We start from the raw sequence: 24018 nt of genomic DNA, 5'->3' as shown, positions 1-24018 counted from the left end.
TGGTACTGCTGCTTGGTGTTACCAACCGTGAATCGAGATCAGTTTTCAGATTTGGCGGCACGACCACGACGGGCAAGAGACCGGGGACGCCGCCGTGGGAAAATAAATCGTTTCCAAATTGAGTCGGGACAGCCAGCCGCATCATTTCCGCGAACACGCCAGCTCACCCGACGTGCAGCCGAACGAGTCAAACCCAACCGACAGGTGGGACCAAGCGCGTTCCGGCCCCACTCACAGCGACACTACGGTCCCCTCTTATTAACCCACATCTGCAAACCAGATCAACTACACCTCACCTCTCCCTCATCGGCTCGCCTCGTCGTCAACCTCGCCGCCTCCGCCTGCCAGCCGCGTCATAAATACGCCGTCGGCCGGGAGAATTCCCCTCCCCCACCACCGCCGCCGCCTCGCCGAATCCAATCCGGAAGGGAGCGCACCGTCCTCCCACCGCGCGCACATGGAGCTGTTCACGCACGCCAAGGCGGTGCGGCTCAAGAGCCGGCACGACAAGTTCCTCTACGCCGACGAGGACGAGCTGCACGTCACGCAGGACCGCAACGGCAGCTCCCCCAACGCGCGCTGGACGGTCGAGCCCGTCCCGCACGCGCCCGGCGCCATCCGCCTCCGCAGCCGCTACGGCCGCTACCTGGCCGCCTCCGGCGAGGCCTTCCTGCTCGGCATGACGGGACGCAAGGTGCTGCAGGTGGCCCCCGCCCCGGGCGGACGCCCCGACGCGTCCGTCGAGTGGGAGCCCGTCAAGGACGGCTTCCAGGCGCGCTTCAAGTCCCGCGCCGGCGCCGGCCGCGGCAACGTCAAGTACCTCAGGGCCAACGGGGGCGTGCCGCCGTGGCGGAACTCGGTCACGCACGACGTGCCCCACCGCTCCGCCACGCAGGACTGGGTGCTCTGGGACGTCGAGATCGTCCAGGTGCTCACCCCCGCCGCCACGCCTGGGACAGGGCTCGACCACGCCGCGTCGGCGCCCGCGTCCGCTATCCAGGCGCCCGAGTCGCCGTCCCCGCCCAAGCTCAGGCCCGCGCCCACGCCGCACGAGGCGCACCACCGCCCCACCAAGTCACACCCGACGCCGCCGCCGCACCCGGAGTACAAGCCGCCTTCGCCGCCGCATCCGGAGTACGCGCCTCCTCCGCCGCCGCCCACGGCCAAGCCGGAGCCCAAGCTCTCCAAGCTCGAGGTTCGTGGCCCAATCCCTACACCTCCTTCTCCTGCACGTCTGATTCTGAATAATTGACCGCGTTTCTAGGACTGGTCCCCCATTTCGTCCTAGGCTACGGCATTGACTTTGCAGAATTGCTCCTTCTGCGCTCGTCCAACTGCGTAGACTAGTACTTCTCAGAAGAGGCGAATCTGAAATGCATCTAGGAACACTTTCGTGCTTAGTTTAACCGTTTCCAAATGCTAATCGTGCTTCGAGATATTTTTTCCCCAAATGCGTAGCAACTCCTTCCCATGTGGCTTCGCAATGCTGGAATCGGTTTTGTCACATGATTCAGGGAAGCAGCACAAGTGTTGCTTTCTCTTGGATATTTCCATAAAGTAGTAGATGGGTTCTCTGCATTTCTTTGTGATAGGTTGGTACTGGCCTTTTCCTTAGTTTTTTTTTAAGGAACCTTTGCCTTAGTTGGGTCATTGGGTGTACGCAATTCGGTTTGTTTCGTGTGTGACGTTCTTGAATTCTTCCAAACTGTTGCTGCTATTGCAAGCAATCTTCATTGTGACGCTTGCTGACACGTTCATCCAAACTGTTTTTCATACTAGTACAGTAGTACGGTTGCAAATTTTCTAGTAGTATCAACCTTCGTCATCAAATCTTTTGCCGTTGCGCTGTGTCACCCTGAGAACTCTCCTTTTTCAGTCTGTATAGTTGACCAAAACTATATAGTAGCATGAATTTTTCAGGGTTCTAGGTTTTATCTTTAAGAACCTAAACATAGTATCTACTCTCATCTTTGGTATTTTCACATTACTCTTAACTTTTACGCCATGTGAGAATTTTTTTTAACATTGAACATTCTTGTATTTTCAGTCTTCCTACACTTTCTCCGCCGCGTTGCACAAGGTGGAGGGCCGCGCAATTCATTACCTCATTGCAGATGATAACGGCGACGTAGAAGATGATATCGAGAGTCAGACATTCACATTCAATGGCTCCAGCTTGGAGGAGCTCACCGACAAGTTACAAGAGGAGACAGGCATCGATGATCTTATCGTTTGCACACGCAGCCCTATCAATGGGAAGCTCATTCCTCTCCTTCTGCGTCTGCCACCAAACAATGCAGCAATGCATATTGTGCTCGTCCGCGAATCCTCGAAAGGTGTGTTTTCACTCATTACCGTTTGCACCATTTGTATTCTGTGATTACGCAAATTGTACTTAACTATTGCTATGCCCTGAACTTAGTCACATGTAGTCCATATTTGACATTTTGAATTTTGGGTGGTGGTTATGATTTAGGTCTTGCAGAGCCTCACTTGAGTGTTAGTTGAAGCACTATAGCATGTTTTCTTGGTTTAGATATAATTCGGAGCCAATGGCTCTTGGCTTCTAGGCTACTTCAGTGTTTTCAGTCGGGACTTCTCATTTGAACAATCAACGTCGTCAGTATTCAGTAATGATATTTGTACTTATTCTAGTCCTTTTGTATCTGAAACATGGCCACATTGTCACATCCACTGGTTTGTTTTATGCCTGTAACCAGCTAGGCACCAAAGAGTCGATATCCAACAAAACCAAATAGGAAGCCAATGCACCTTTTTCTTCTGACATATGATACCTTGATAGTGAGAAGGTTCCTTTGCATATTATATCTTCATGATAGGTAGGTGTACCAAATTTAGTTAATAGGCACAAGGAGACTTCAGTCTTTCATGAAATTCCACCACACATCTATTACAGCTCAGCCTAGCAGTTTGTGATTAGATTCAGTTTACTGTAGAAGACCAGTGCTAACCCTTCAGTGAAGTTCTTCCCCATACCGACATCTGTTAGCAATTGATGACATTATAGAGCTTTTGAACACAATGTTCTGACTACCGAACAATTATGTTCATCAGGTCATGAGTTTTTCATGAGTCGTGACCCATGAGGAGCTAATGATAACCTTTTTTGTACCTGGCATATTGTATTTACTGAACCTTTCGGTTTTAATCAGGCAATTTATAGATACAGGGAAAGTAGGGATAGCTGCTATAGTATGTTTTATCCTTTTTATATCCTGACTTAGCTGTTCTCTTAACATTTCTACGCTCGTTTGGGGTTCTCAAAGCACATTATGATCTGGATCCTTTTCAGCTTCATCTAATGATCTTTTCCATTCTGAATTTCAGTGGCAGAAACATTTCCATTCCCATATGGTTCATAATCTGTGGAGGCAAGGCGGTGACTTTTAGTCATGCGATGGAGTGGTGGATTGTACATCTGGTCAAGACTGTTCTTTTGGAACTATACCGGCTATTCTGGGTATCTTTGGGTATCAGAATGCAACTAGAGTAGTGCTTTCCAGCCAGGATCGCTTTTTTGTGTCTATAAAATGTTAGATGAAATTTAAACTGGCAGAGATATATTGGTGAAAATCTAGAGAGGTGTTCATAGTAATTTATAGACTAGTTGGGGATTGATACTTGAAGTATTATGTTCTCTTGATTCCATGTTGGCCAAGAATTTGTCCTATACATTCAACTCAACATTCTTCACATCATCCATCAAATATAAGTTAGTTGGTACTCCCTCCCTCCCATTTTAGGATGCGTATAATTTTTTCACGGAATTCCCATATTAGGATGCGTATTCTGCTGGAGTACTTGGTATGACCGATTTGATAGAAGAAGTTACCTTGCTAGCCTTTGCCATGAGGCAAGTGTGAGTGCTGGTGTCGTTCTCATTGGGGAAGTCGAAGAGTGATGTTGAGGGAGTTGAAGTGTTTGTGATGACTACCTCGCCTCATCTCGGTACATGTACCCGTTTTGGACTGAGAATACCTTTTGAGGAGGCTTGATCTTCACGTATTTTCCTTTTTGGGGAGAATTTAGACTTATCCTTCCGAATAGCCTTGTCACCATTATCTTCACTCTTTTCGGACAAAGTGGTTAAGGTTGCCGTAATTTTAGCATGTTCTCACTCATGAACTCTTTGGCTTATTGTTCCTTGAGTGATGTGGCTTGGAGTTCTTGTTGCCCCAATAATTCTTGAAGCTAAAGATATACGGAGTATATGCTTTTATCTTCACTCTTTTCAGACAAAGTGGTTAACGTTGCCGTAATTTTAGCATGTTCTCACTCATGAACTCTTTGGCTTATTGTTCCTTGAGTGATGTGGCTTGGAGTTCTTGTTGCCCCAATAATTCTTGAAGCTAAAGACATATATGCTCATTGACGGCCTACGTGGTCTCCTCTAGCCCCCCGAGTGCTGAGCGCTGCCGCCTCTTCTTCCTCCCCCGCTTATCGGATGAAGCCCCTGCTTGCTGGCAGACGACGACGGTGAGGCTCGATCTCATGTGGGGGGCCCTCCCTAGGCAAAACGGCGGCTCACGTGCTCGGTCCCTTGGGGCTATGGTGCGTGGGATGGATCCCACATCCCAGCGAGGCAAGGCAGCGGGTGGCGTGCCTTACCTAGCGTTCTGATGTTGCTTACAAAGGATCTAGAGGTGTTGATGATGGCCGGTGACATCCGGGCTTCGACGCGGCTGACACCAACGATGGCAGCGCCCGCGGGCATCGTTATCTTCTTGAAGATGTCATTTCTGTGACTCTTCTACCTCTCGACCATATGTTCTGGGGAAAACCGTAGATATAGGTTTCCTGGATAGGATAATAACAACACTTTTGGTGTAATTGTCTCTTAGGGGCAACATTTTTAATCATGTGCTGGCTAGAGGGGTCTGGATCATATGCGAGAGGGGATGTAATAGGTCACACTCTCGTAAATTGAGCTAGCGCAAAGTTGTCGATGATGAGGTTGATGTAGGTGCGAGGAGATCTATTATCTTTCCCACGAACAAGTGTCTCATGTGCATCACCTCCACGCTATCCACACATACGAGATCAACGGTACTGCGTCAAAGTGTGATCAAGCACACCAACAAAGAGGGAACATATCGATGAAGATAGGAGGAGTGGTAGCGACGATGATGACAACCAAGACGACACGAGGAGGAGGTTGGCGTGGTTGTAGAGGTGGCCGACCGCGAGTAGGGCGGTGGAGGGCTGCGACTTGGACTTTGCCCGAGCCCTTCCCTCACCTTATAAAGGGATTCGACCGGCCATGGGAGGAGTCCACCGCGTGGACTCTCCCTCCCAAACTGATTTGGAGAGGTGATGGAGTCCACACGGGCTCCTCCCTCCCAGTTTGGCCAAGGGGGAGTCATAGTCTACGTGGACTCCTCCCCTCCTTTTCCCGCCACCCATGGAGGGCCCTTATGGCCCATGGGACATGGTGCCCCTCTAGGCTTACCCCTTTTGGACCCTTCCAAAACATCCGCCAAAGTTCCTAGATCCTTCTTGAACATTTCATACATGCCTGAAACTATTTTGAACACTCTCTGTTATATTCCGGGACTCCCTGAGCAACTTTTGGAACCACTTCTCTCTTATATTATATCACACTCACATTCTAAATGTGGCTGAACCTTAAGTGTGTGGGACCCTATAGGTTTCGATACGAGTGGGCATGTCTGGAACACCTTTCGCTACAATGATCGATGTCGAGCGCTTAATAACCGCATCCTCACACATACCATGAAGATCTTAACCACATGAACTTTTTTTGTTACTATTCGATACACGTCGTATTGCTTCTAGATACTCTACATAGCCCGAGGTGAAACTATAGGTTATTCTAGTTACCCGACATGCACTCTTTCACTCTAACTGCATCGTCGATATTCTTGTGACATAACAACTTAGTCACGTGTTGGTCAGACGATGAAGAATAACATGATACATGAGTAGGCGCTAGATAGGATATCTTTCCATCGCCGGAGTAGCGAATCCCATAATCACATAATGTATAATGCAACGTACTATCTGGTATGCATGAAGACTATCTTTGTTGTCACTTAGTTATGAGGTAACGTAGGATAAGCTCGTGACATCCATATCACATCGTAGTTCACATAAGTGTTATGGTCTAATGATTTAAGTAACAATAATACTTCTACCATTGAATACCTACCGATAACTATATATATATATAGATGATGTGTTTTATGCTATATTATTTGGGGTCTATCCGACATCGTTGTTCCACTAACAATATTTTTCTCATACGGTACTGACAACTTCGTGAAAAGTTTAGTATTTCCCTATAGTCAGGAAAACAAGATTATGAATATCTTATTTGGTGTTTATAAATTCACACATGTAATTAGGTTTTGCTCCAATATTGCAATATATATAGCTAATACAATTGTAGCATAGAACTATAAACTTAATTAGGAAACATGAAATATAAATTATACAACTAGGACATATTTTATTCAGTCTCCCACTTACACTATGTATAGTCAATAATGTAGTTTACAATTTTGCACCCTAACACCTTTATCATTTCGATGTTGTTCATGTTTTTGCAAGCGTCATAGGCTTTATCAACGGATTAGACACATTCAAAACCGTATGGATTTTGCGCATCTTGATATCATCTGCACGAACTGGTGCATGAGGTGGAATATGTGTTGTAAATATTTGTTCTTCTAGTGAAACCTTGGTTCCCTGGCCAGAGTTATGACACCATTTGTTGTCGCAGTAGGTCTCCATTAGCCCCCACGCACTCGGAACTACACCAAGTTCTATGAATAACTTCTTCATCCAAACATCCTCCTTAGTGGCATTAGCGGCCGCTATGTACTCAACTTCTTTTGTTGAATCCACAACTATATCTTACTTAGAATCTTCCAGCTCACCGAAAGTTCGTTTAAATAAACATATAGTCTAATTGAGATTCGAAATCATCAGGATCAGTGTTGAAGCTAGCATAGGTGTAACCTTTTGCAACAAGTTCTTCGTCACCTCCATAGACTATAAACATATCCTTAGTCCTTCGTAAGTAGTTTATGATCATTTTCATTGTTGCCAAGTGGTCCTTTCCTGGATCACTCTCGTAACAACTAGAGCATAGGACTAGCTTGGTCGTGTACATATCATGGAATATATGATGCAACCAATTAGTGAGGCATAAAACACTGTTCATATATTCTCTTCTTTCTAAGTGATTTGCCACTCACTACTGGAAGGTATCCTTTCTTGGAATCTTCTATTTTAAACCTCTTTTAAATTTTGTCTAGAATGTACTTCAGCTAAGCCCTATTAGGCATACAACCCTGATCATGTCTGTTTGATGGACTGGTGCGCCAGTTTTAGATGATATACATAGTTGTGTGTTAATGGTATATCGTATATCATTTGTACACGTGTACGGTCGTATTTGTGAACTCTTTTATATACTATATATATATGAAACGATCCCTACCCCACGAGGCACATCGGGACAGCCCAATCCTTTTTCGTTCCACTTTCATTGTGAGGTCAAGGCGATAAGCTGTTACCATTGATTTGTTCACGCTGATGGGCATCCGTGCATCGGCACTGGACTATTTTGGTGCGCCGACGATGATCCTTTTCCTAGTAGTGCATCTGACCCTGGTCATGGCTAACCCTTGAGGTGTTCGACTCTTGTCGCGAAAAGATGGCTTTGGATCGATCAATGTTTTATCTTGTTAGTGAATAATCAATAAAGATAGTTGTGTGCATTATCTTAGGCCTGAGTACAATCTCTATTTCAAAAACAATTTAGACTCTGTGACGCTTGACTTTTTTTTTGTAGATGGTCTGACGCTTGACTTGATCAAACTTGGAGGGAGTATCTCTTGGGCGTTTGCAGGAATCGGTATTCCGCAGCGCTGTATCATTTCGGAGAACACACCAGCTGCGCACCCGACGTGCGCCCCAGCCGCTCAACGGGTGAAACAACGAACTCGACCGACAAGTGGGCCCCAAATGCTTTCCAACCCCACCCGCAGCGGCACTAGCCACTAGGCCCTCCTTATTAACCCCGCGCGCACTCTCAAAACCCAGAGCCAGAGCCAGAGCCGATCAACCCACCACCTCACGATCGACTCGTCGTCAACCTCGCCGCCTCTGCCAGCGCCAGCCGCGTCATAGAAACCCCGCCCACAGAAATCCCCCGCCACCACCTCGCCCATTCAGTCCAAGCCGGACTCGAGCAGGAAGGAGGCGGTAGACATGGAGCTGTTCCAGCACGCGAAGGAGGTGCGGCTCAAGAGCCGGCACGACAAGTTCTTGTACGCGGACGAGGACGAGCTGCGCGTCACGCAGGACCGGAAGGGCAGCTCCCCGAACGCGCGCTGGACGGTGGAGACCGTGCCGCACGCGCCCGGGGCCATCCGCCTCCGCAGCCGCTACGGCCGCTACCTGGCGGCGTCCAGCGAGCCGTTCCTGCTCAAGGGCCACAAGGTGGTGCAGGCAGCCCCTTCGCCCGCCGGGAGGCCCGACGCGTCCGTCGAGTGGGAGCCCGTCAGGGAAGGCTTCCACGTGCGCTTCAAGTCCCGCCTCGGCGGCGGCGCCGGCAGCGTTGGGGGAAGCGGCGGCAAGTACCTGAGGGCGAACGGCGGGCTGCCGCCGTGGCGGAACTCGGTCACCCACGACGTGCCGAACCGCAACAACGCGCAGGAGTGGGTGTTCTGGAGCGTCGAGGTCGTGCAGGTCATCACACCCGCGCCGGCCACGCCAGCTGCCGCCGAGCCCGAGCCCAAGCTCAGGCCGGCCGCGGCGCCGCAGGAGGCGCACCACCGGCCCACCGTATCGCAACCCGCCACGCCGCCGCGTCCGGTGTACACGCCGCGGCCGCCTCCGTCGTACGCGCCTCCGCCGCTGCCAACGGCAAAGCCGGAGCCCAAGCTCGAGGTCCGTGGGCCAATCTCTAGCTCCTTTCCTTGCGTCGGATTCTGAATTTTCGCCTTAGATCGACTACGGCATTGACTTTGCAGAATGTGGTTCTCAGAAATCAGAATAGTCCTGGTCTCCATTTCGTCTTGACGAAACCGCCATTGACTTTGCACAGTCCTCCTTCTGTGCTCATCGATTTTTTTTTTTTTTGAACAAGGTGCTCGTCGAATTGCATATGCTTGCTATCGCTTCGCAGTGCCCGTTCTCAGAACAGACGAATTGCATTTTTTTTTTTTTTGATCAAGGTGCTCGCCACATCCGGAGTACGCGCCTCCGCCCCCGCCACCACCACCGACCAAGCCGGCCGGAGACCAAGCTCTCCAAGCTCGACGTTTTTTCCTTGTCTTGCGCGTCTGATTCTGAATAGTTGACTGCGTTATTACGATTGGTCTGCATTTCCTCTTGCACTAGATTCTTTTGGTGTAGTTTAACTGACAGTTTCGAAATGTCAATCGTCAAATCGTGCTGGAAGGAAATAGGATACTTCTCCCCAACGCGTAGCAACTGTTTCCCATGTGATTCACAATGCTGGCATCAGTTTTGTCACATGATCCAGTGTATTCCAGTCGTACAAGTGTTGCTTTGTTTTTGGATATTCCGATAAAGTAGACTGCCTTTCTGTATTTGTTTCTGATAGGTAGGTGCTGGCCTTTGTATTTGTTGGGTGTATGCAATTCTATTTGTCTCATGTGTGACGTTCTTGATATCTTCTATATTGCAAGCAATCTTCATTGCGAAGCCATTCTCACCTTATTGATGCACTCATCCAAAACTGTTTCTGATAGTATGATTGCAAATTTGCTAACAAATTCACCGGCATTGCCCTGTGTTAGTTTTCTTGGTACTGTCAAGTGCATTCTATGGAACTCTTCGTTTTCAGTTCTTATATAATTTGTCAAGACTAATAGTATGATTTTTCAGAGTTCTGGGTTTTATCTTGAAGAACTTGCACATTGCATCAATTCTTTGACATTACGCTTTGTTTTTACGGTGTGTGAGAAAAAAAATATTAACATTGGACTTTCTTCTATTTTCAGTCTTCGTACACTTACTCCGCGGCGTTGCACAAGGTGGAAGGGCGTGCAGTTCATTACCACATTGCTGATGGTAACGGGGAAGTGGGAGATAATATCAAGAGACACTCATTCACATTTAACGGTTCCAACTTGGAGGAGCTTACTGAGAAGTTAAAAGAGGAGACAGGCATCGATGACCTAATCATCTGCACACGCAGTCCTATCAATGGGAAGCTCATTCCTATCCTTCTGCGTCTGCCACCAAACAATGCAGCAATGCATATTGTGCTGGTCCGGGAGTCCTCTAAAGGTGTGTTTTCACTCCTTGTTCTTTGCATTATTCACATTCCCTGATTATGTAAACCTATTACTATGCAATGAACTTGTCACATATAGTCTCTTTGCCGTTGATAATTTGGGTCGCCTGTTATGATTTAGGTCTTGCAGAGTCTCGCTTGAATATTAATTGAAGCGCCATAGCATTTTTTGTTGTTGTAGATAAATCTTATAGCAATGACTATCGGCATGTAGACTACTTCAGCTATTAGAATTGGGACTTCCACTAAGCGAAGTGGATATTCTTCAGCTTATTGTTAACTTTAAACTTAAGCTTATTGTTAACTCATTTCAACTTCGACAGTACTGATATATGTACTACTGTACATGGTCTTATTCTAGTCCTTTTGTATGAGAAACATGGCCACAGTATCAGCCACGGACTGTTCATGAAGTTCCACTCCACATCTTCTACAGCTGCGCCCAGTAGTCTCTGACTGGATTCAGTTTACTGTAGAAGACCTGTGCCAACCCTTTGTGAATTTCTTCTTTCCACCTATTAGACAGACAACATCTGTTAGCAATGAACAGAATAGAGCGTCTAAACACAATAACCTGACTACCGAGCAGTTCTGTCCATCAGGTCATGAGTTTTCTCATGAATCATGAGCAGCTAATGATAACCATTTGAATGTCTGGCATGGTACATACATGATACATAGGGTATTTGCTGAATCTTTCGGTTTTAGTCAAGCAACTCATTAAGACAGGGATATAACAATAGCTGAACTTTAGTATCCTTTTTATACCCCGGTTTAGCCATTGTAATCAGGATATGAAAACGATCTCTCTGGTACAGAGTTAGTTTACAATTTGTTGTATGTATGGGGTTCTCAAACCACTGTGATCTGGATATTCTTATCTTCATATATTGACCCTTTCCATTGCGAATTTCAGTGGCAGAAACATTTCCGTTCCCATATGGTTCATGATCTTTGGTGGCAAGGCGGACTTTCAGTTGTCAGCGGAGTGGTGGATTGCACATCTGGTCAATACTTTGTTCTTTGGAACTATACCGGTAATTCTCGGTGGCGGTGCCAGCAAGCAACTAGAGTAGCGCTTCCAGCCAGGATACCTTTCTTGTGTGTATAAAATGTTAGATAAAATTAAACCGTAAGAAATATACTGATCGTGCGAACAAATGGAGAGATCTGCATAGTACTTTATAGACCAGTTGAGGGTTGATACTTGAAATTTTATATTCACTTGGCTTTGTCATTGGAGATAATAGATATTGATGTCAATGAATGGCTTGGAAGACTCAGTGTACTCGTTCCTCAGTTGCATCCCCCTGTATTGCTGTATATATCTATATTACTCCATGTTGCATGAATGTCTGATCGAGTCGACGTGTTCTGTGAACGACTGACTTGACTTTTGGGTTAGGATGATATGGTTCGATGCGAATTAAATTATTGAGTTCACAATAGCAGATACGAGTGCTGCCGAGGTACGTCAGGGCTTGTTTTGGATCATACTCGTAGAGACATCGAGCAGCATTTCTGGTGATCAGAATCGGCACCATCATCGGCAGACATTTTGTTGAGACACATTTGAACATCATTTTCGCCGTGAGAATGGATATCATTGTTCGCGGGACACATGCATTCACACATTTGAAGTGTGGAGCGACGATGATAACTCAGTCAACTTACATCGATAGGCCTCCTAACAAGATTTTCTTTATCTTGTTTGTGCTGGCACGAGCCCCAATATTCAGCTAAAAGTATTGCTACTATTGACTTGCAAACAACTGTTTCTCAGCCACTTGAGAAATATCAAAATATGTTTTCTGGGTAATTGATTTAAATTTAAAGCAATCTTCAGAAACTACAGCTTTTGGGGCTATGGTTTCACTAATAATAACCAAATAAATATTTCCAGAGAACCAATAGACTTGGGTAAGTGATTTGGAATAACCCAAAGGATACGAATTTGTTGATTTGACAATCGTTTCGAAGAGTCCAAACCCACTAGTCAAGGTGGCCAGTTATTGACCGGTTTTTCTTTGTATCAGACAGGCTTGAAATCATTTTGTAAATTTCAATTTGTTCTTTACTTGTGGCAAAACTGAATTGAAAATCCCACTTTATAAAAAATATTCCCTTAGTGAACTTGGATTAAACTACTGTATTTTTTTCAAGTTTTTTTTGTTTGTAAACTATCAAAGTTTGATGATATTTGGCAAAAAGTTCCAAAAACTATGAAAATTCTAAATCGACCGTGAAAGATGAGATGAGGATGTCCCGATTTAGTCACTACGAGTAGTATAAATACTGAACAAGTATTGGCTGTAAGTTACAAAAATACGAAAACCTTAAATCAGCTTGGCGAAATGAGCTCAAAATTTTCCAGTTTAATCACAGCATGTAGTTTGAATCAATGGATTTTTCCAGTATTTTTTTTTTCAAAAATCTGAACTACCATCTGTCGACAGTTCAGAAAAAAAGTGAAAACCTCCATACGATTCAGTTTAATTGTGGTATGATCTTGTGGAGAAAAAACTTAGAGAGAGAGCCTCCCATGCCACGCCGGTATTCTGCTCAAAATGTTGCTACTATTGACTTGCAAATAACTGTTTCTCAGCCACTCGAGAAGTATCAAAATATGTTTTCTGGGTTGCTGCTATAATTTTCTTAAACATCAGGCTCGACGAGCGCAACTTTAAATTAACAAAGCCATTAACCGGCCATGAGTATATGGTGACACGAAACAAAGGAAAAGAAGAAAAAGAAAAAACTAGGATACCAGCTAGACCAGGTGGTGAAGAGCTAAAGCTTAAAACAGAGGAACATGTACACAAGAGCTAGACCCTAAACTAAATGTTCTTCGAGAGAGCCCATGACTTCAGTAAAACACCGGTGGCTCGGCTTGAGGCCTTAAGCCCCGAGACCCCACCCCGCGGAACTGAACCACGCAGGACTAGCACACTGAACTTCCTGGGATACAGAGGACCACCAACACCCCGGGAGCTAGCTAACTACGCTAGTGAAGCCGGCGAAACTCCAGAGTTCGAAGGGGGAAACTTCAGGACAACGCCTCCAGGGAGGGAAACGGCACTCGCGAGCTTCATCGTTGTCGGCACAGGCCAGCCGTGCAGTGCTTTCGCAGAAGTTTCGGCGCCCACCCCAAGAAAATGCCTAAGCTTAGCGCATGCCATCAGGAAAAACCACTAGCTGTTGAGGAACACCGGGTACCTCCTGCCATGACGCACAAGCTGGTTGCCACCCTAGGCTCGGGAGTGGTCGCGCAAAGGGGAGATAGACCATCTATATGGGGTCGGGCACTACCTGACGCATGGCCTCAACGAACAGGAGTTTCGAGAAGGAGCTCGGAGGCGTCACTAGTCACTAGGGCAGCATACAATGCCCAAGGGCAGGCAACCGGCGTCAAGATATGTGTCTTCGCCACGCCTCCAAGAAGGTGAACGGCATCCATAGACGTTGCCGGCACCGGCAATGGTAGACGCCTTGCATTGCTTTCACAAACACACCATCTAGCACGCAAGTGTCCCTGCGGGCCAAAAAACCCAATGGTGCCACACCAGTCCAGGAACAGAAACCGAGACACACCGTCCCCCGGTAGTCCGGAGTGGCAGGAGAGAACTAGGAAGGCGACGGCGAAGACCGCCACTGCACCATTGGAGCACCCCCTCCCAACCACAGATCCCCAACACTCTCTAGCCGGAGCATACCAGAGAAGACACCTTGGTCCCTACCAAGATCGAGTGCAAAGGACGCCCGAGCACCGCCAGCCCGGCCTATCCCCGGTAACAGCCGCAGCCCGCTCAATCCTCTGCCCTCAAGGGCAAAACCCTGCCCAGACCTAGGCGTGCCGGCCCAGATCTAGGCCCGCCGCCGCCACCCATGGCTACGGTCGCGCCGACGTCGGGACGCGCCAGCAAGGAGCCAGCCGCGCTGCCACCCCGCCGGAGCCACGCAGTCCTCGCGCCATTCGAGCGTCGTCACCTCTTGCGTAGAGACGCCGCCCCTGCCGACCGCGCCGGCCCGCGCCACCACCGCCATGCGAGATGGAGTGGAGGCCCCGCCAGCGCCGGGCCCCCGGGGCTTTGCCCGACGACGCCCTCTGGCGGCAGCGAGGGAGGGGAGGAGGAGAGAGGTGGGATTGCGGTAGCGGAGGCTAGGGTTCCGCTCTGCCGCTCGCGGGAGCGGGTAGGACGAAACAGTATTCGTTGCTGCTATAATTTGGAGCAAATTTGACAAAACCATATCTTTTGGGGCCAACGTTTCACTAAAAATAACCAAAGAACTATTTACAGAAAACCAATAGTTTTGGGTGTTTTGTTTGGAATAACCCAAATGATACGATTGTGTTCATTTGACAACGTTTTAAAGAGTCCGAACCCACTGTTCAAGATGGCTGGTTATTCTCGGGATTTTCCTGGTATCCAACCGGCTTGAAACCATTTTGAAAATTTCAATATCTTCTTTACTTTGGCCAAATTGAATTGAAAACTCCACTTTATAAAAAATATTCCGGTACTGAACTTGGATTAAGCTACTGTACTTTTCCAAGTTTCTTTTGTAAACTTCCAAAGTTACATGATATTTCGCGGAATGTTACAAACACTACGAAAATTTTAAATCGAATGCAAAAAAATGAGATGGGGATTTCTCAGTTTACTCTACACGTGTAGTTTAAATACAGGACAAGCTTTGGATGTAAGTTACAAAAATACCAAAACTCATTTCGGTTAGGTGAAATGAGCTCAAAAATTGGTTTGAATTAATGGATTTTTCTAGGTTTGTTTTTCAAAAATCTGAACTAAGTCCGGTCGAAAGTTCGAAAAAAGTGAAAACATCCAAACGATTCTGTTCAATTGTGGCATGATCTGGAGGAAAAAATTAACTCAGAGAGAGCCTCCAATGCCACGCCGAATTTGGCGCTGGGTCAGGGTTGTCACAAACTGAATAAATCGTGAGATTTGTGTTTCATGAAACAAGTTACTCAGAAGTTGTGGTTTTCTAAAAAAAAACTTAATTCAATTGTGGTTATGTGGGTTGGTTTCGTGAATTTCTTCTCAAATGTGAACCAAATCTACCCAAGAGTGGCCTCTCGTGTAAAACATATTACTAGTTTGGAACTTTGCTCGATCTAGACCTAGAACATTGGAAAGCTTTGGAGAATTCCAATTAATTTGGTCTATCATATACGGTTGCATATTCTTCTTCTCAGGTGCACGTTGCTTCGCTGAGTGAGACGGATAACTGAATCCGCGTGGTCGTAAAGCGCGCGCCCCCCTTCTCTTTCTCTTTTGCTTTCCCTTTCGCATTCTGTAATGAGTCTCAAATCTGGAAAAAATGCAGAGCACGTCGAGATGTAACAGTTGCAGGCTTGCTGCTGATGCTGCAACTTTGGAAGACAAACAACATCAAAGCTAGAACCTCTTTTCCCAAAAATAAAAACCAATTAAAAAAAAAAGCAGCCCTGCCTCGGCTCAGCTCAACGTTGCCATTTCGCCACGAACTAGTCTAGTCCGGGGTCAAACTGTTTTTGGCACGGAACACCATAAAGATTCTATTGATTGGCGTCGTTGTCCGGTGAGCCGTGACCGGTGACCACCGTTCTTCCATTACTTTTTTTTTCTTGGAAATTGCAGGTTTCATCATGTTCTATTTCATATGTTGCATGTGACAAAACACTATTTAAAAGGATTTTTTTCGCTAGGCATTGTTCTAACTTATTGTAATTTTCGCTACTTCGTCATGTAATTAACTTATTAGAGCATGTCTAGCAGATTCCGTAAATATCATTCACAGGCCGCGAATAACACGATTTCGGTGGTCGCACTCGCACCGGCTGCCGTTTGGCAGATTCCGTAAACTGAAAGTGTAAAATAGAATAATTGCATAGCTCCATTTCATCGGCTACCACTAGGTTCCATCACATCCGACTTTGTAGAGCTCTATAGGAGCGAGCTTTTGTTTCCGAAAGGTTTTTTTTATAGGAGCAAGTTATCGATGTAGCAATTGTAGGCATGAGCTTGAAAGATTTATCTTCGATCCATTGCCAATAGCTCTTTGCGGTTTGATCATTGTCAGCAAGCCATACATAGACACTTGTGACCATGCCCGCACCTAGAAAGTGTCTTCGGTTTTGGTGTAGTTCATGACTCTTTTCTTCCTCGACGATTGAGACACATGTTCTTCCTTCCAAGGATGAGGCGCGGCCGTCTGTGTGGCAGCGCCGGTTAGCTCTTCCGGCAGGGTCACCGAGAGAGGGGAAATGTCCGTCCCGCCAAAACTCGAGGAGGAGTCAGTGGCGGCTCCAGGAATTGGAGACCGTGTATTCATTGCCAAACAAAAATCTCTCAAAGAAATTTGAGAACAAAAACAACCACTATATGTAAGACACATGGCCACAATTTCAGTAGGACTATATTTTCAGTAGCACTATGATAATTGTTCAAGTAACAGAACATAATACTTAAAACCACAAATCCATAATAATTTTCAATACTACAGGAATAAATTTGGATTTAGGCAGTACCTTTTGACTCTTGGGTGAAGAATTGATGATATTACAATATAACTTGTGATTGCCTTGTTTGAAGAGATTGATGATATCCTTATCCTTCACTTGATTGAAGAATTCTCTCTCAACAAATGAAACCAAACAATTGTTCAAGTAGTCATCGCCCATCTTGTTCCTTAGCTTATTCTTGATATCGTTCATTGAGGATAATACTCTTTCAACACAGGCACTGGAAGAATCAATACAAACATAGTTTTATTTGTCTTCTTTGCTTTTGAAGCTTCTATAGGTGTTTACAAGAAAATCAGTCAATTACAGATAAATAGGCTGATATACAAAGCTTGCAAACAACTAATATAATGGCACATCGGTACTGCTATTGCTACTTGGTAGGTGCTACTGTGCTAATCTGCTAGAGACCTGCAGACTACACTACTGCAGGCGTCCTGGCAGAAATCTCCTAGATTTTGAAAAGAAAAAAAAGAGAATCAAATAGGCAGGCATGCGATGCGAATCTTAGGAGAATAGAAATTTAAGGATCAGGGGAATAAGGCAGCACCTGGCGAGTGGCTTCCTCGTTAGCAGCATGCTCCGATGCCGCTCGCTGCTTGCCGCTGCTCCGCCGTTTTCCCTGGTCACCGGTTCGCCGCCACCGCCGCCCACCTGCGTGTGCGCGTGGTCCAACCGTGCGAGTGGATCGACCAGTTCGTGGCCTTGTGTCGTGCGACCGACGGAGGATGCCGCGCGACCGACTGAGGAGCATTCTCTAGTTGGACTTCTTTGTGGGCTCTCAGCTATAGGGTTGCTAGTTCACTAGACGTAAAAATAAAAAATCTGCTCAATTCATTGGTATTCACGTGAATACAGGAGAATACCCCCAGCGCCGCCAATGGGAGGAGTACATACTGAATGTAGTATATAACATTCTAGAGTGCACCCAAAAAACACTTTTGAGAATAATTATTTTTTGGACATTTTCATTTTTAATTATTTCGTACATTTTTAATTATTTCGTACATTTATTCATGCATATTGACATGCTCTCAACCAAGCTAATGTGTTGAATAGAAGATGATCCCGTGGGAAAAAATCATAATAGATTAGAGCTGCACGTGTTGAAAATCGTGAAAAATCCGTCCAAATAATATTTTGTGCACGAATGTAATAGACCATGGTGAATCTGCAATTCCCTCTCTTTTTTTCTAACACAGGGACGGCTTCTAGATCTTCCCTTACCATGATACTAGTACGTAGACAAATTAAGCACTCCTACGGAGACTCGACTTGGTGGCTTGTTGCGACGGCCATCTCTCCAGTCCTAATCTAATCAGCAATCACCTCCCCACAGCCTAATGATCCAGCCTACTTCTCGTAACCGCGTCTTCTCGGGGAGGCGATAGCGACGACGACGACGGACGCACCTCAAATTCCACTATATCATCGTCGCTTTCACGTGATCAAAGTCGTCGCTCGCTAGTTAACTCTGAATCAGAACCGTGGTTGCGAACGGATTTACGTCGGCATCATCCGAGCATGAGCGCATTAACCAGAGCGGCGGCAGCGACAAGGACAGGGAGCGACCACCATGGAAGAGGAAGACGGAAACGGACCCCATCCCGTCCCGTCCCGATCCACCCCCACCGCTGGGCCGGGCCGGCCCCGTTCACGGTATGTCCTGGTTGAGCACTGGTTTAGCCGGATTGACTCTCTGCCGCTTTCGCTTTTCCATTCTGTTAGGCGTCCGTGTCAGTGTCGATTACAGCAACGCTTTGCTTTGTTTTCCACAAAGCGGGACCTATGCCACAAGGAAAGAAAAACAAAGCAGAATTGTATGATGGTCTCTTGTTTTCTTTTTTGGCGAATCTCATTATAAACGTAGATGCTCATCATACTCCCTCCGGACAGTTTTAATTGACGCGAGAGGTAGTACATGCCATGTGAGAGCTGAACGGGAGGGCGCGCCGATTAAATCCGACCTGAGGTAGTACGTACATATATTCGCTTTTATGAACATACAACACTTATATTCTACTCCTATGAGCACCAAGAAAGAGGCTGAGTCCACTAAACTGATCCAATGGGCCTGTGTTTAGCGTCTGAACACGATGTACGAGCAAGGAGTAGATACGAAAGAATAGCAAATACGTTTATCTTAGAGTAGTGCAATATGTGGCCAACATCGACATAACCAATTCTAAGTAGGCCGGTCATCCATACCACACCGCTCAATTCCAAATTTGGTATGTACTCCCTCTATCTTATGAAAGACATTCTAGCTTTGTCTAATCTTTCGTCGAACGGAGGGAAGTCACATTTTGTGATGCTTCTTTGATGGAAATAAACGCGACAAGGAGGCGACCGCGTTCCACCGCTCCCCGTTGCGAGGCCTGGAGGGGGTAGGGATCCCCCCCATACGCGTTGCGGCGTTAAGTTTGGTGTATGAGGGTGACGTTTTGGTTCTTTGGCAACATTGTTGGTGGGTCTGCATAGACAACAATAACTTTCCCCTATTTTTCTCAATATCCCGTCGACGGTGGTCTCGTGGGCAACGTAGAGGAGGACGTTGGATTTTCTTGTCACTACCCTTACGAAGTGATAGATAGGGTTTTGTCCTTTCTGTGTTCGCGGGCGGTGTTTGTATTTTGGTGTGCGAAGTTCTCCGCCGACGAGGTTTGACTTCATCGTGAAACTATCACGGTTAGGGCTCCCCTTATCTAGGATCATCGTTGAGCCCTCTTAGTATTTTTTTTCTTTTATTGTCGTCACCGGTGTTTTATGGTTCCAATCGACAACTCCCCAACTACCACACGAACAATGTTCCCTTGGCTCCGACGTTTGTCGAAGTTAGAGCTTTGCTATAGGCGCATCTGCCCATGAGTGATGACTGATGAGTGTAGGAGGAAGGCAACATTTACTTTGACTTTTACAACCGCATGCATTTTTTCTATATGTATGTGACTTTGATATATGGCCTTTTGGTTTAAAAAAACACCACTATCTTCGACCCATTTTAATCGTCGCCGTTTGTGCATGCCCTATATATAAACCTCCTTCGATAAAAAAATACATATCTGATCTAAATTAGTTGTTGCAGGTTAAATAAACCCAGATTGGAGGCAATATTTCGTGTAAATCTATGATCATTGGTTTGGATCAGAGAGAGTATCTACATTTGTGTTCCTTGACACGTTTGGCCTGCTACATCATTTGGGATTTTGGGTACACATTGGGGCGTGCACCACGAGTCGAGTGTACCCAGCCGTTGAAATTGGCAGATGTGTTCCGTGTCAATTCCAAAACAAAACTCCACGAGCCCACGAGGCCACCCCCGAATCGCATTCTCACTGGCCCCACTGCCCATGTGCTGACGTGATAACGACTCGTGCCACACTCTTGCTGGCAGCTGCAACCTGCAGAAGCAAACCTTCCCATTTCCCCTCTCTCCTCGACTCGATCGAACCATCCTGGATCGCGAACGGCGGCGGAGCCCAGATGCCCCCGCGTCTCCGTCTCCTGCTCCTCCTCCTCCTCCTGGCCGCCGCCGCGCTCCCGCCGCCGGCTGCGTCCCAGCTCGGCGACTACGCCGCCCCTCCTCCCCCGCACCCACGCCCACACCCGCTAAAAGCCGGGACCGCCGGGGGTGACGGCGGCAGCAGCACCGTGCTCACCACCGCGCTCGTCTCCGTCGCGTCGCTGCTCATCGTGCTCCTGCTCTACCTCTGCGTCGCCATCGCCGTCCGCCGCTTCCGCTCCCGCCGCCCCTGCGCCGGCAACGGCCAGGAGGAGGACGGCCGCGGCGCCCAGTCCTCCCGCGCCGCCGCGTTCCTCCGCCGCCACGGCCTGCACCACGGCCGCCCCTCCTTCACCTACGAGCAGCTCCGCGCCGCCACCGCCGGCTTCGACGCCGCGCGGAAGCTCGGCGACGGCGGCTTCGGCACCGTCTACCTCGCCTACCTCCCGCCCGCCGCCCGCCCCGCCGCCGTCAAGCGCCTGCACGTGCCGCCCTCCCCGGGCCCGGCCCTCCCCTCCGCCGCCGCCGCCATCACCAGGTCCTTCTGCAACGAGGTGCTCATCCTCTCCGCGCTCCGCCACCCGCACCTCGTCCGCCTCCACGGCTTCTGCGCCGACCCGCGCGCCCTGCTCCTCGTCTACGACTTCGTGCCCAACGGCACCCTCTCCCACCACCTCCACCGCGCCACCGCCACCACCACCGCCCCCCCGCGCCCGCCGCTCCCCTGGCGGACCCGCCTCGCCATGGCGGCGCAGATCGCGTCCGCGCTCGAGTACCTCCACTTCGCCGTCAAGCCCCGCGTCGTGCACCGCGACGTCACCTCCTCCAACATCTTCGTCGAGGCCGACATGCGCGCGCGCCTCGGGGACTTCGGCCTCTCGCGCCTCCTCGCGCCGCCCGACGCATGCTCCACGGCCACCGGCAGGGAGGTCGTCGTCTGCTGCACCGCGCCGCAGGGCACGCCCGGGTACCTCGACCCGGACTACCACCGCTCCTTCCAGCTCACCGAGAAGAGCGACGTCTACAGCTTCGGCGTCGTCGTGCTCGAGCTCGTCACCGGGCTGCGCCCCGTTGACGTGCGCAGGGAGCGCAGGGACGTCACGCTCGCCGACTGGGTGGTCTCCAAGATCCAGATCGGCGAGCTAAGGGAGGTCGTCGACCCGCCCGTGCTCGAAGAGTGCCCTGCCGTCATGCCGACCGTCGAGGCCGTCGCTGAGCTAGCGTTCCGGTGCGTCACGCCGGACAAGGACGACAGGCCCGACGCACGGGAGGTGCTGGCCGAGCTCAGGAGGATCCAGGAGATGCTTCCTCCTGAACTGCCTAACCAGAAGGTTTCTTGACTTGGTTTCTGCAGAGCAGAATTGCCATAGCACTGCACAATCTATGGCTGTGATGTGGTTCTTCCAATGCCGACCTCCTGGCTGAAAAAAGATTCGCATCGTCCTTGCATTTGTCGAAGACAAGTGCCTCATGGTGGATGAGACATGTCGCAATCCAAGGTGCGTAGACAGCTTGTAGATACACTGAGCTTAAATGTAACTGTGTTGGTTCTGTGAGCTGATGAAGTAGTATGAGCAAAACTCCTCTGCCTTTCGTGTTTGGCGGTAGCATTGTGTTAACAGAGCAGGAGCCTTAACTCTGTTCTTGTCAAACTGAGGACTAGTAAGTTGTTTATCCGAGGAACTGATGGTATAAAACATCCCATTGGGCCTTTGTCAGATCGCAAGTAGTAGTAGCTTATATTTTCTGATGATGGTGACTACCCTATCAAATAGTTGACCCGCTCAGGAAAATATTCAGTACATTCGTTCTCTGCTCATGCTAATTTTCCAGGGATTATCCCCTTTCATACCCCTATGCTATGTGGAGCTTCTGTGTGCATCATTGTGTCCTCGCTCATATTCGCCTTTTCTCGTGGCTGATTTCCAACAACAATATTCTGGTAAGAGCTGCAATTTTTTGGGCACTGAACCTGAAAAAAGATGGGCATCGTCCTTGCATTTGTCGAAGGCAAGTGCCTCATGGTGGATGATCACAGTATATACATCTGCAGGAAGAGCACAGCCTTCTTTCTTCGCGAGACATGTCGCAATCCAAGGTGCGTGGAGAGCTTATAGATATACTACTGAGCTCAGTTGTAGAAGGATAAGTGTTGGTTCTGTGTGCTGATGAAGTAGTGTGAGCAAAGCTCTTAAATAGTATTGTTTTAACGGCAAAGGAGTCTTAACTATGTTCTTGTAGTAAGCTGTTTATCCGAGGAACTAATAGTATTAAACATCCATTGGGTCTTTGTCAGATCGCAAGTAGCAGGACTTGCTCAGGGTAATATTCAGTACATTCGTTCTCTGATGATGGTGACTATCCTATCTGATAGTTGACTTGCTCAGGGTAATATTCAGTACATTCGTTCTCTGCTCATGCTAATTTTCCAGGGATTACCCCTTTTCATACCCCTATGCTTTCTGGAGCTTCTGTGTGCATCACTGGTCCTCATATTTAACCGTTTTGCCTTTTTATTTTCTGCATTTTTTTTGCTTTGAACCTGAGTCTACAACAAGCTGTTTCATCGATAGCATTGTTGCTTAGAATGTGTGTTCTGTGGCTAGTTTCTAGATCATCGTCTTAAAGACTGACTTGAATTGAAATGTGCAGTAGGCAATCTTCGGCTGGGGAGTAGTTTTCTCTTCATGCGCCGTAGAAGCTTTTGTCAAGGATATGCATTTCCCTGAGGTGGATCGTATTCCACAATGTTGAACGGGAAGCTGCAGGAGCTACGTACTTGAGGTCACCTTGTAGGAGCTGAACTGATCGCGGAAGACACCTGATGCTGCTGCGCGCTGATTCAGGTGTGTCGGTCTTCGGTGCTGTAATTTACGTGATTGGTGCTTCAGTGCAAATTCACCCTGAATGTGCTTCCGTGGAGACACGGGCGGTGCTAATCCCGCCGCCGGCACGATGTGGATGTGGTTCAATGCCAACCTCCTGGCTAAAGGATTGGCACTATCCTCGCATTTGTCGAATATACAAGTGCCTCAGGGTGGATGACCTTATAGAACATATCCACTAGTTTTTCGCAAGAGTGACTTGATCAAAGGTGCATGGACAGTTTATAGATACATGAGCTCAATTGTGGAAGGATGTTTGTTCTATGAGCTGATGAAGTAGTAGTACGATCAATGCTCTTCTGCCCTAGTTTTTTTAAGCTCTTCCTTCCTTGTGTTTGGCTGCAACTTGTGATCATGGAACAGGACTCGTAACTCTGCTCTTGCCAAAATGAATACCTGTAAGTTGTTACCCAAGGAACCGATGGTATAGAACATCTCAGTAGGTCCTTGTCAGATTGCAAGTAGTAGTAACTTTTATTTTCTGATAATGGTGACTATCCTATCCGATAGTTGACTTGCTCAGGAAAATAAGTACAATCGTTCTCTGATCATGCTAATTTTCCAGGGATTACCCCTTTCATACCCTTCTGCTTTGTGGAGCTTCTTTCTGCATCACTGCTCTTCATATAACAACCACCACTAGGTCCTTGTCAGATTGCAAGGAGTAAATTGTTTTTTTATGATTGCAAGGAGTATATTTGTTCTCTGCTCATGTTAATTTTCCAGGGATTTCCCCTCTTTGTACCCCTGTGCTTTGTTGAGCTTGTGTCACTTTTGTGTGTGTGCATTAGTG

At 47.7% G+C, this 24018-nt stretch overlaps 3 protein-coding genes across 9 annotated transcripts; all 3 read left to right on the top strand.

Annotated features, from left to right (window-relative positions):
* The first annotated feature begins 281 nt into the window (after positions 1-281).
* LOC127292341 (uncharacterized) lies at positions 282-3744 on the top strand. The gene is made up of 3 exons (XM_051321716.2): positions 282-1195; positions 2048-2336; positions 3349-3744. Exons 1-3 carry the CDS (start codon positions 458-460, stop codon positions 3381-3383), a joined length of 1062 nt encoding a protein of 353 aa, XP_051177676.1. The 5' UTR covers positions 282-457; the 3' UTR covers positions 3384-3744.
* A 4449-nt stretch (positions 3745-8193) lies between these two features.
* LOC127292342 (uncharacterized) lies at positions 8194-11598 on the top strand. Its single transcript, XM_051321718.2, has 3 exons — positions 8194-8940; positions 10020-10308; positions 11232-11598. Exons 1-3 carry the CDS (start codon positions 8260-8262, stop codon positions 11264-11266), a joined length of 1005 nt encoding a protein of 334 aa, XP_051177678.1. The 5' UTR covers positions 8194-8259; the 3' UTR covers positions 11267-11598.
* An 8632-nt stretch (positions 11599-20230) lies between these two features.
* LOC127292340 (LEAF RUST 10 DISEASE-RESISTANCE LOCUS RECEPTOR-LIKE PROTEIN KINASE-like 1.5) lies at positions 20231-23776 on the top strand. 7 transcript variants are annotated; one of them, XM_051321714.2, is made up of 4 exons: positions 20231-21839; positions 22288-22438; positions 22637-22728; positions 22996-23776. In XM_051321714.2, exon 1 carries the CDS (start codon positions 20322-20324, stop codon positions 21678-21680), a length of 1359 nt encoding a protein of 452 aa, XP_051177674.1. In that variant the 5' UTR covers positions 20231-20321; the 3' UTR covers positions 21681-21839; positions 22288-22438; positions 22637-22728; positions 22996-23776. The 7 variants fall into 7 exon arrangements, with proteins under 7 accessions (XP_051177674.1, XP_051177669.1, XP_071674683.1 ...); XM_051321709.2 differs by having other exon boundaries at positions 22993-23776; XM_071818582.1 differs by lacking the exon at positions 22637-22728.
* The last annotated feature ends 242 nt before the right edge of the window (positions 23777-24018 follow it).

Source organism: Lolium perenne, chromosome 4, assembly GCF_019359855.2.
Source record: "Lolium perenne isolate Kyuss_39 chromosome 4, Kyuss_2.0, whole genome shotgun sequence".
NCBI classification, from domain to species: Eukaryota; Viridiplantae; Streptophyta; class Magnoliopsida; order Poales; family Poaceae; genus Lolium; species Lolium perenne.
The sequence above is the reverse complement of the archived record's forward strand: the minus strand, read 5'-3'. Positions and strand labels throughout refer to the sequence as shown.

Coding starts and splice junctions, on each gene's coding strand:
- LOC127292342 (XM_051321718.2), top strand. CDS start 8,260: ATGGAGCTGTTCCAGCACGCGAAGGAGGTGCGGCTCAAGAGCCGGCAC. Junction 8,941..10,019: donor AGCCGGAGCCCAAGCTCGAG/GTCCGTGGGCCA, acceptor TTCTATTTTCAG/TCTTCGTACACTTACTCCGC. Junction 10,309..11,231: donor GGTCCGGGAGTCCTCTAAAG/GTGTGTTTTCAC, acceptor TGCGAATTTCAG/TGGCAGAAACATTTCCGTTC.
- LOC127292340 (XM_051321711.2), top strand. CDS start 20,322: ATGCCCCCGCGTCTCCGTCTCCTGCTCCTCCTCCTCCTCCTGGCCGCC.
- LOC127292341 (XM_051321716.2), top strand. CDS start 458: ATGGAGCTGTTCACGCACGCCAAGGCGGTGCGGCTCAAGAGCCGGCAC. Junction 1,196..2,047: donor CCAAGCTCTCCAAGCTCGAG/GTTCGTGGCCCA, acceptor TTGTATTTTCAG/TCTTCCTACACTTTCTCCGC. Junction 2,337..3,348: donor CGTCCGCGAATCCTCGAAAG/GTGTGTTTTCAC, acceptor TCTGAATTTCAG/TGGCAGAAACATTTCCATTC.